At 42.7% G+C, this 12,277-nt stretch overlaps 1 protein-coding gene across 2 annotated transcripts in view; it reads left to right on the plus strand.

Annotated features, from left to right (window-relative positions):
• nlgn3a (neuroligin 3a) overlaps positions 1–12,277 on the plus strand; it is a 114,938-nt gene that overhangs the window by 28,740 nt on the left and 73,921 nt on the right. The window contains exons 4-5 of one of the 2 annotated variants that reach the window (XM_044364389.1): positions 3,281–3,340; positions 11,279–11,428. In XM_044364389.1, coding sequence (XP_044220324.1) covers positions 3,281–3,340; positions 11,279–11,428 — 210 coding nt within the window. The remainder of the gene's footprint in view (positions 1–3,280; positions 3,341–11,278; positions 11,429–12,277) is intronic. The other variant, XM_044364388.1, reaches the window with a different exon arrangement.

Genomic DNA, 12,277 nt, shown 5'->3' on the forward strand with positions numbered 1-12,277 from the left:
TAAATTGTCAAGGCTGCAACATTTCACATTTCACTAAGTCCCTTTCCACATTCTGACCTTTCTGATATTTAACTCCAAGGCCCATCTATTGTCAGTGAACCTTTTTCCAGCAAAGGAAAGGCAGTTAACATTCAGCCCTTCCACAATGTATTGAGTGAATTGTGGATTCAGTCAAGAAGTCTCTGGAGTCCGAGAGCACTCTATATCTGTGTGTTTGTGTGCATGAGTGTGTGAGTGAGTCTGTGTGTGTGTGCACATGTGTGTACATGCTTGAGTTTCTATCATGTATACCTTCACGGCTAAGCACTAGAGTGTCTTTTGTCTTCAGTTCCATCCTGTTCAAATGATAAATTTCAATACCCTTCATGTATCAAGTAGGCCATTCAAATGTGTTTTCTTTTAATCTGATTTGATAAATGCGACAGGTTTCTATTTTGCTTGTCAAGGAACATGAATAATAGCTGTTATTCTAGATGCCGCCTGTTTTGAGGCGATGCAAATGTCGACTCCTGCAGGCTGGCCGTGCAAAAAAACTCCTCAATTTATTGTAGTTTTGCTTTAATGTCACACTCTTTCACCGTGGCATCACTCTAAAAGACTGAAGGTCAAATATAGGCTCGCTTGCTGAGTCACTGCAGATGTCACATGTTTGCAGTTCCTATTATAGATCTAGCATTTGACAAACACAGGCTCACAGACAACAGGATTCAAATTGACAGAGCTTCCCTGTCGACACCTGCCATCCAATCTATGCCTGTCTGAAGCGCTATCACTCAATAACCTCGCTGTTTTACCATGTCAACAACACAGTGAATGCTAGAATAACCGTAAACGCTAAACAGGCCATAAAGAAGGCTGTTGAAGCAGTTGAAACCTCTTTGTTTGGGTGCTGGCTGTTATTCTGCTGAAACATTTTTGTAGGTCCCCGTAAAGCCTACTTAAGAAAGACATGATATCTGACAACTTCATGGCAGTCATTTCCTACACCATGAAGATGCTCCTAGCTGGCCTGATGTTGCTCTGAAAGGTGCTGTACCTGCCAGACAATAAGACTGAGACCATCATCAGGCCAACATTATCACTGATTACTTTGATGACCTAGATTACTTTGTAACATGAATTCCCTGTTTCTACTGTTGACCTGGTGACTGTCACAAAACTCTCCAGAGTGATGAAAATGAGTGTTCCTGTGTCAAACAATATGCACAAACCAAAGCAGTTTCTTAATTTGGTTTAATATGATCTGTCTACAGTCTGAATGCCTCAATTTATTGAGGTGCCTGAGCTACAAAACTTGACCAATTCAATCACCAGTATCTATAGCCAGTTTGCAGTATGTGGGCTCTCACACCTGTTACACCTTTTACTGTATTTCCAGTGACTAATGCAAATTAAAAGGTCACTGCCCAGTTATACATTTAAGCTCTAAATTGTCATAGTCATATGATTATGTTTGCCTGTCTAAAGCTCATATAACAGCCAATATAGACTGATATGTTCAGTACACCCCACAATACATAACAGATGGACATACCGAACAAGGTCATTGTACCAGTCGTGGAATCAACCATTTCAAAAGGCTTCTCCACTTAAGAGCACATATGTACTCAGTAAATGTCATGACACTCAGCCTATTACATTATGCAATATATTGCAACTGTCAATTAACAATGGATGAGGTATTCAAACACAGCCAACCATTCATTCAAATAATAGCGTTTTAACAGGCGCCTATACCAGAGAGGTTTTTTTTTTTTTTTTGATATACCTTTGGCCTTTTTTTTTGCCTACTTTTGTGTCCATAATGTAGGTGCATCACAGTGTTTTTCACTGACTCCACCTGACTGCCTGGCAGGCACAGAAATAATATCTTGATAAGACTCTTGGTGGATTTTAACTATAAATGGGGTCTGACGGAGGAGAGAGTCTTCTCTGGGCCTGAGGGCATCATGTGACTTACAGTTCCAACTTTGGCCACCATGGCAAAATCACTGCGTCTCACTAAAATTAACAAACAGAACAGACCTGTTTCTGGTAGCTTGGATCATCCTCTGTGAACCATTAATATCACCAGGAAAAATTATGTCACTCAGGCTGTTACTAATGAAGGGTGGAAAGAATAAAATCTAAGACAATCAAGCCATTAGATTTTGATATTAATTAGTATTATTGTTACTTATTCACAGTGGAAAATGTGTTCTAATGATGGCACTAGAGGTGGTGTACATCACCAAAAACATTTTATAATGTGCAGAAGATGGCAAAGATTCTTGATTTTTAGGGCTGTACTATTGAATTGATTGACAGACCAAATGACATTGCTAGCCTGAGGCCCTGCTGCTAGCAGGCAAGAAAAAATTACAATACATGGATATCAAACTCTAACCAATTCAGAATATCACTGTGTAAGTGGTAGGCCAAGATAGGCCTGTACACTTTATCTGTACATGGTGCGCAGGCGCCCTAGGGAGCTAGATTTTCATACTTACATGTAGCACAAGGACAACAGCACATTACCTACTGTTTAGAGCAAAGAGACAAGCTGCACACATCAGTGAGTATATATGATACACACAATCTCGTGATTTATTCAAATCCTCCCTCCTCTAGGGAAGTTGGAATCCTGCACTTGCTTCTGGATGCAGTTTAAAACCTGTTCTTTCAGCAATTTTCTTCATCCCAATTTTTATGTCATTTAGCTGGCCTGTAACTGCATGGTCTGTTGTCATTTTATTGTTAATAGGTGCACACTCTAGAGAGAGTAGAAAGTCATGAAAACCCTTTTCAAAAAGTAATTTCCTAAATATAATTAATACCCATCAGAATTGCATACTGTACTATAGTTGTTCAGTTTTTCAACAATCCTTTCAGCTAATAATGTTGTTAACCAAACTTATAGGATTGGACTCAGAGGGTTTTCCTGATAAATCTAAAAACAAAAGGTTTCTCTGAAAATGCCAGTGGTGTATGACTCTGCTCCAAATATGTTTTGTTTCAAAGTTTCCCTCTGCAAGGTGATGTGATTTTTTTGCTCAGTGTCTTTTTTAAATGAGATTTGTATTCTATTAAAACATGTATTTTTCTCTTATTGTATTGTGTATTAATAAGAAATGCCAAATGGGAATTGTGTATTTACATTAACATTGCTATTATTCATTTGTGGTCTCAAATACTGCTGTGGCTTTTTATTGAACTGCCTCTTTTCCCATATCTGTGTTGCCAAACATGCTATTTTGAATTTCCCTGTGCCTCTCTATGTCTCTCCCTGCTTCAATAATAGGGGCCCATGCAAAAAAACAGGGCGAGGATTTATCGGATAACGACGGTGATGAAGATGAAGGTATTTTCCATGGTGAACAAAGATGGTGCATGATTTCTTCTAAAAATGTCTCTGTTTTCTGATCATTTATGCTATTTTTTTAAATTATTTTTGTTTTTACTTCTAATTGCAGATGCAATCATCAAGCACCCCTGTCACATTACAGTCCGTAGAGATTGAGCAAATGTGTATGTGTGAGTGAATGTGAGGTTTCCTGATCCTAAGCTAAATTCAACCAATGAGTAGAGTGTTTGGTTTCAGAGTAAGATGAGATCTAGTAGCTGTCTAGATAACCAAGCCCAGGTTGAGTCATTTTAATATCTCACATAGTGACTGGAGCAACTGTTATTACAAGGGCAGCAGTAGTAGTGAGAGCCCCTTCTTAAGGTGTGGCTAGCAGCTGTATTTGTGGCGATAATGGCAGAGGGAAAGTGAAGCAGCAGTGTAATATCAGACTGTTCACCAGGTCTGCCAGCAGATTTAGATGAGGAGCGGCAGTTCAGGAGTGCTGCTGGAGAGGATTAGAGGCAAGAGGTGTAGAAAATGGGAAGTTGCTGCTCAGCAATCGCATTGTTCACTTTCCATATTTATCTTGGGATATTCCTGGCTCAGGGTGGATCTCTGCCGAGATTAGAATGAGAGACGATTCTTGTGCTGCAACAGAAACGGCTTAAGTCTCTGAATCTAAATCAAACCCTTGATATTGCCCCGCCCTTGTCTTCCTTTGCTACTATAGGGTGATGCAAGCATGATGTTGGGTATCAAGGATCAAGCCCTTGATTTATACTGCATTTGTTTTTCATGAGCAGATTGGATTTTTGCACATTGTGTGTACATTCTGTGGATATGATTTAACTGTATGTCTGGAGCGTGGCTGTTTGGGACCTCAACACATGTTTAAGGCATATGGACCTTCTATTTGGCAAGAAAAATGATAATGTTGGCACTGTGAATGCTGGTTTTGCTGTGGGTCCTGTGTTGGGTTTTAAACCCAGCTGAGGCCGGCTGGCCAGGGATCTCTCCAGATGTTGAAGGGTTTGTAGTGAAGCTCCTTCCTATTTGCCAGTGGGCTTTTCTCTCAAAAAGAAGCCTCATGCTGGCCTTGATCACAGAACAGGAAGCGTTGCCATGGCACCACTTTGACACACAGGTGTTTCCTCATTCAAGCCCAGGGCGAGCTGTTGCAACTGAAGCCAAATTGCCTTCGGTCTGAGGCTTGACTGTGTGTATACGTGCGAGCGTGTGGATGTTTGTCTTCCTTCAAGCAAGCCCACATGCGTCAGTGTATGGAGCCCTAAGTCCGTTCAAAATTGCTGACAAGTGCCGATCCCTTTGTCTGGCAAGTCTTTGCATGCATACACAGTGGCTTGGTCTCCAAGCTGTTGTGCAAGACTAGCCTCACTGAAAATGTGACAAGTCTATTCTTTACAGAGCGCAACTAATACTATTTACAGAGCATCACCGTAGAAGCACAATACGGTCCCAGCAGAATCTCCGCCACAGCACTGTAACTAATGTGTGACAGAGTTGGCCATCAATCCCTAAACATGATCCAGAAGATTTTCATTGTTCTGGTGGATGTGTCTATTTTTTTGAAGTGTCATAGCCCGACACATGAAACCAGTGTTCAGAGACTCCCCTCTGTTCTTCTATATTCCCTCCAAAGAGAACTGTTACCTCAGTGGAAAAAAAAGACTTTCCTCACTGAAGGATGGTTGAGTACACAACACAAACCACAAAGTCCTTATAAACTGTCTTACATACTACCACTCTCACAAGTGGCTGTACTATTATTGTGGGCAATAGCAGCCTCCTTGTCTACAATAAATGCACTGTATACATTACCGATGAAAATCAGACAGTTGTATTCAAGTTAAAGGGCAAGTAGAATCAAAACACAAGTAGAACTCCCACTCTCTCACTCTTTAAGTGATGCACCTCTCATCCACATATTCTCATTCATTCCAGGGAGCTGCTGTCTTGTCTGGCTTCTCTGTCTAACCCCCTCCATCTCTCAGTCTGTTCATCCCAGCATTACCATGCTGTCTCAGTTGGCATTCTGTCTATCCTGGGCTAATTCCTCCCCTCCCTCCACTATATTTGAGCTGCCCTCCTCCTCGTTAGAACCCTCTGGCCATGCTCTTAAATTCTAATTCAAATATGTTTTATTGGAACAATAAAAGGGTTTCTCACATTACCAAAGAGATGAAAGCAACATATGCAATTGAATAGTAATATAGAAATTTACAATAAAAAGATTGTGAAACAGCCAATAAAAACATTAAAGTGAGATGAGCAGATAAGCAAAATGGAGGAATAATATAATGACTTTTATATACATACTGTATCTCTATCTGTCCGCTGGCTGTCCCTGAGGCTCTCCCTCTTAGCCACTCTGTCTGTTTGTCTCTTCCTGCGTCTTTCCGTCTGTCCCTTTGTGTGACCGCCTGTCTGTCGGAGCAACAGTCAGCCCCCTGGCACCCCCCGAACTCTATTCAAATTCTGCGCAACACTCCCTCCAGCAACATGAGTGTGTGGGCCAAGTTGCTGTGATTTACACCGTCCCACAATCAAGACTCAATTTTAGAGGCTGTTATTGCACTGTAAAAGGGAGCGCAAGCTTTCAATCAACTACCTGCTGTTGTTAGATAAAGGTGGGCATGTAAATAGAGGAAGTGAGGCTGTGTAGGAGCTAAATCTCCCAGGTGGAACATGGCAGTGGTGCCGAGGTACTGTGCCCAGTGTTAGGCAGAGTGAAGCAGCCGTCCCCACTCCACCTCTAGAGTGTCTCGCACCAGTGCTGCCTCGGCCCTCTCCCACTGATGAAAAATAGATGAGTGTGTGTGTGTGTGCGTGTGTGTGTCTGTCTGTCATTTGGCACTTTGAGACTCCAGCTCTAATCAGGAGGAATGCTTCCACCCTGTGTGAATGTGCACACACTCAGACATGTACACCCACATCCATTAAATCAGTGAAGCATGCACACATGCACGCACTTGTACACATAAACAGTGCTCGCTTCCAAGCTCTAGAAGCAAGCACTGAAGAAGACTACACACACACACTCACACACACATACATATCCATACACACACGCACACACACACACATATATATACCCCCACCCTTGCAGAAGCTCTCCATCGTTGCTGTGCCAGGGAGCAGAGCTGAGCTCCACCTGCCTGGGTATTACCATTAATTCCATTGCACAGGCCTGACTGGATCCCCATCCAGCAAAGCCCTCAGCTCAGCTCAGGCAGCCTGGAGACTGGTGAATCGACAGTGGGGGCAATTCACACACCATTCTCCCCATTCTGCCACTATCCTATTCTCTCTGATGTGGCAGGGATGAGGAATCATGCCCCTTGAAGCCCATTTATGCAGAGATATTTGGAATGCTGCTTCTCAGCTTCTTTCCAAGATAAGCATTGCTGCTAATGGCTGATCCACAAGGGCATCATTTGAGCCATTTCAAAGGATCGGAGAACCAGACTGTTACTGTGATCTTTTCTCTTTTTTTTTTCGTTTGTCCTTTACTCTTGAGTGGCACGAAATAATTGGCAAGGCAAAAACATGCAAAAACACCCTGCTTTTGAAAAGAATGGAACAAGAGTGGAGATACGCTTTGAATTAGTTCACTGAGGCACTTTGACTTTTTCCTTATGCAATGCCACAGCATGTCTGTTTGCTGTGTGCACTTTTGTAATGTGTTTATTGGTGTGCTGTCGTCAATCCTTCAGTGAGTTTGTACTGTATAACGACAGCTTTTGTGGCTCACACCAAGGACAGCGGGCTTCCCTGAAAGACTAAAGGGTTGGTCTTCTTTCACTCTGTGAGACTTAGGGATGACAGCACCTCTACAGCTTCTTCCTCTCTTCTAGATCCAGGCCAGCTGTAGGGGGCTTTGGCTAATAGCCTTGTAGGCTTCTTGCTGTGTCTTCCCTTTTATTTTCCTCAGCCTGCGTCTATCCCCGTCTCTGTTTTCTCTCTATCCTCTTACATATACATGCCACTCACTGTTTGCCCTGTTGCCAACATCAAATTTAACGCACAAACACACCAGCCAGCCAGGGAGCAAGAAGTCACCTTCACACAAAGGTCATTCCTCACGTTACATTTACTGTAGTGATGTCAAGATTCATAGTAGAGGCAAACACATCTCCTTTTCATATATCCAATGCCAAGATTCCCTTTACATAAGACATACTTCAGTTACTCCCAGAAATGTCAAGCGTTGTAGAGAACACTGTGATTTTGACATACTGCAACTGTAAGGTGCTCCTTTTTTTCTGCCCACCCCATCACTCCTGATGATGTGCAGGCTCTGAAAGTCAACTGTCTTAAAATAGCAACAGCTATGCAACAGTTTTTTTCCCCCCCATGGTCCTCCTTCCACTGTCTTCTGTGAGTCAAAAATAGAAAAATTTGTTACTGTGTGTTCCTTCACTTTAGCCTTTTTCCCTCCAAGGCCTAGTCACACACAGTGCTAGTTCATTTGATTCTGCATAAAGGGAATATTAAGCAGACATTCAGTGACATTCACAATACTGTCAGCGACTTGTACAGCCGCACAAGCAGCTGTATAATTTGGTGTAATTACACTGCCTGTTTTGCGAAGCAGCTCCCCAGAAAAACTATATGCCGTTCTTAAATGTGAACATGGCCAGTAATGGACTTGTCATGAGTGAAGCGTGAAGCTCGGCCTGACAAGAGCAATACAGTAGGGTGCATGTCATGTCCTGCCACATCAGGACATTGTCACCCGTTCTCCCACCTCAGACCTCACTGATAGCCACTGACAGCCACCATGTTTCACCAAGTGTTGACACAGTGAATGCCACCGACACTTATCTCCACTCGCCTTTGTCCTGTCCCACTACGGAGTGTCAAGGCCGGTTCTGGGGCGCTTAACGTCAGATATATGACTGACTGTTTTCAATGGAGTGAGAGGCAAAAGGACAAAGATACGGACTTAGAGTTACCAAGCGAGAGAGAGCCAAAATAAGATAGAGGAAGAAGGAAGGAGTGCTCCCAGCCCTCCTGGTGGGTTTCACTTGCAGTAGCAACACTTAGAGGCTCGGCTCAGGACTGAGTTATGCCTCCCACTGACACTCCAATCAGTCCAGGGCTACTGTGATGCACCTATGAAAGGTTATGCTCCTCAGGTCCTCCTAAAATTCATGCTCTGTGATGTATTTGAAGGTAGGACTGTCCCCAACCCTTCTGTCTAGCAGGAAGTGAAGTGCAGCAAACTGTAGACCGTTGGATTATTTATTGGAATTTCTTTTCTCTACTTTCTACTGTTTTAATAATGTGCTCTGAGTGTATGTGACTGTACAGTAGATGATGCATGATCTCACTTGTCTGTTTGAGAGAAATACGTGAGAAAATGATCTGTTATTCAAATGATGTTTCTGTTCAGCTCACTGTTCATCGCACATCAGCTGTCATCTACATTTCAATCATGCACCAATTTTTTTTGTTTTTGTTCATCTCCAGATCATGAGTTTATTTGTCTTTTTTATTTGTATCTCATTGTGCATGGAGTTCTATTGCAAATATACTGCTGTGTGCATTAATGAATGTATCTCTGTTTCTTTTCTAGCACAGAGCTCTGTGCTACATTTTGGACCTTGTGATGCTACTGTATGGATATGTGTGTTAATGTAATGATGTGTTTGCCTCGGAGAAGTAGTGAATCAGGAAGCAGTTTTTTCGAGGTAGCCAGTTAGTCACCTGTTTCACTAGATTAGGCTGTCCACAGCAACTGTTAAAGCTCTGATCTGATTGGTTAAGAAGAGCTACTCACATCATTAGCTCCAAGTCATGCCGTGCTGCAGCCCAGATGTGTCTGTAACCAGAAAGCATTATTATTATTTTTTACTGTAAACCAAAGTCCAATTGGGATCTGTTGCATGTATATTTTCCTCTGACACAAATCACTGTCAGTGAGTTACTGTATATCACATCTGTGTGGCACCTCCCACATCAGATCAAGTCAATAAATAGATTAGAACAAATGGAGCTTCAATGTCTTGTATCACACTCCCAAAGGGATTTAACTGTTGTCATGGAGACATGATGTGAATCAACAAAAGAGGTGACTGATAACATTGACATGACTAATCTCTTTTTCTTATTTCTGCCCCCTGTTCCTTCTTCCTCTTTGCCATTCTCTTTGTATCTATGGCCCATTTGTTTGAGTAGCTTGTGTAGGATATCGTTTTGCTGTTTTTCTCCCTTTCCCCTCTCTGCCCCCCTTTCCCCTCTCTGACTGTACCTTTCCATGCTTTCTCACCCCATGCATCCCTTCCTCCTCTTGTCTAAGATAAGTGTGTGCATAGAGAAGTGTCAGCTATAAATCACATTTCACTGTGTAGCCTTCTCAGATACCAGCAAGATAAAGAAAGCCATAAATAAGGCCACATCATATACAAGTTATTGCTTTGCTTTTAAATGTAACAGGGCCATGAATAACCAAGGGAATAGTGAAAAAAAAAAAAAAACACTTGTGAATCAAGGCTGAGCTCTACTATAGGGGTTACAGAAAAACCGTGTCTCTACAAAATGCATTTAAGTAGTTGTCCTCGGTGTTGAGCATGCTAATGTGATGGGGTGCATAACGACGAGCAGTGCCTGCAGATGGATGCAGATTGGGCTGTGCAGGATGTGGTCTGCGATTAGCTGTTCTTGAGGATTTTGAATTTTGGCTCTCAGTCACCATAGCAACCAGAATACAATACCACCCTTTTAAATCTGAGCCCATTGCTTTCTTTCTTTCTTTCTTTCTTTCTTTCTTTCTTTCTTTCTTTCTTTCTTTCTTTCTTTCTTTCTTTCTTTCATTCTTCTTTTTTCCATCTTTATTCACTTCTTTCTCCTTTCCTCACTCTTTTTTCCTTCCTTCCTTCCTCCCTTCCTTCCTTCCTTCCTTCCTTCCGGTCTGTCTTTGTGTGTGTGTCTCTCTCTCTCTGTCTTCCTCACTCTTTGCCTTCCCACCCCTTCTCATTCTCACCACTCTTAGGGCTTAGGGGGAAAAAAGAGGCAGAGAGTTGGACAGAGATGGGGGGGGAGGCGGGAGAGAAACAGGGAGAGACAGGGGAGAGTCTGTGAGTGAAAGCGATACAAAGTGAGGGAGGGGAAGGCGAGAAGCTACACAGAAAGCGGGGGTAGGGGAGAGCAGGAGTGAAAATGAGAGAGAGTTTCTTGTCTTGTCTCTCAGCTCTAGCTAGCCAGTCAGTAATTCAGTCTATTCCTCAGACAGAGGCTTTTTTCTTCCCTCTACCTCTGGATGTGCTTTATCTGGCTGGAGTGTCGCTACAGCTGGGTATCAAGCCCTGGTTCGGGAATAAAATAAACAACATTTTACCAAAACTGAAGCACAAATTTAACTGCCTGCAATGCCAAGCAGGACTGTGCAAATAAATTGTTGCACAGAGATAGGCCTGTGTAAAAAGGAGGTGCATGGTAGCATTGTGTAATTAGCTGGTACGTTTTCCCTATCACTGTCAAGCCAGATTAGCCTTCTCCCTGGTTAGGAGATGTGTCAGAGTACCTCTCTCTTTATTCTCCCTAATGGCTTCCTGCGTGTCTATATTGGGAAGTGGGTCTGCCTCCTGTAAGGCAACACAGAACCAAATACAACCCTAATAGCTTGGTTTCTAGGTAAATGACAAGTCACATTTTCAGCTGAGATGGCCAATTACTATGAAAGAGATGAACTCGACATAATGAGTAGACATTAATTTGTTTCTCATGGAGCAGATATGATAGAATATTGCCTCCATTGCCATTAGTAGGCCAGCAGACTGTATCCTTGCAGCTGGTATCTGGGAGGTGAGCGTCAGCTTGTCTGTTTGTTGGCCACCATGTGCTGTATCTGCTGTATCTGAATCTAAGCTGACCCATGAGCGGAGTGGGTGGACGACAATGTGAATGTGTTAATGATGGCCGCTCTTGCAGACATACGAGATACTGGGGCCAAGCCTGTGATGGTCTACATCCACGGAGGATCCTACATGGAGGGGACGGGCAACATGATCGATGGGAGCGTCCTGGCCAGCTATGGAAATGTCATCGTTATCACTCTCAACTACCGCGTCGGAGTTCTTGGTAAGCATCTTTTCTTCTTTTTTTTTTTTTTTCTTCCTTCTTCAAGGACATTTTTCTGGGGCATCTTTGTAGGGCAGCTAGGTGTAATGAGCTCTGCTGATTGCCACATACACATGAAATAAGGCTGAGGGAGGAACCCGGCACTGTAAATACACAGACTGGTTCTTGTGCTTCTTGTCGATGTGGCGCTCGTGTATCAAAATCACAGTAATTGAGTGTGGTGAATGTGGGTTTGTTGTTGTGACTGGGGTTTAGAATAAATTAAGAAATTATTGTAATGAGGTAGAAAAAAAAAATGATGAGATGGGTGGGCTGCCGGAGAGATAGAGACGAGGAGAAGAGTGTTGGAGAGAATGAGGGGTTCTCTCTCTGAGTTGCGGTTGGTTGCAGATTGACTCACACAGCTGAATCCTCTTTCAGACACGTGTGTGTGTGTGTGTGTGTGTGAGAGAGAGAGAGAGAGAGAGAGAGAGAAAGAGGGAGAGTGGAATGGCAGAGAAAGAGAGAGAGAGAGAAAGAGAGAGAGAGCTCCATGGAAACAGCTGCAGCAACACAAAATGGAGTTTGTTAGCACACTACCAGAGCTTTGTACCTATTCCATCCATCTCTCTGACACAACTGATTTCCCTCCTCACACATTTTTTTACATTTAGAGTGGTTATGTACTGACTACAAAACACTTTGAATATAAAATGAAATTTCCATGTTGATGTTTGCACTTGTTGAGAATATTGCCTCAGATTTGGGCAAAATAGGCAGCTGTTAATATTAAGGGGGATGTTGGTGTTATTCGGTATGTTTCTTATTGTCAACAAGTCTGTCTGTCAACACTCTCAGACGTAACGACTT

The sequence above is a fragment of the Thunnus albacares genome, chromosome 10 (assembly GCF_914725855.1).
Source record: "Thunnus albacares chromosome 10, fThuAlb1.1, whole genome shotgun sequence".
NCBI lineage: Eukaryota > Metazoa > Chordata > Actinopteri > Scombriformes > Scombridae > Thunnus > Thunnus albacares.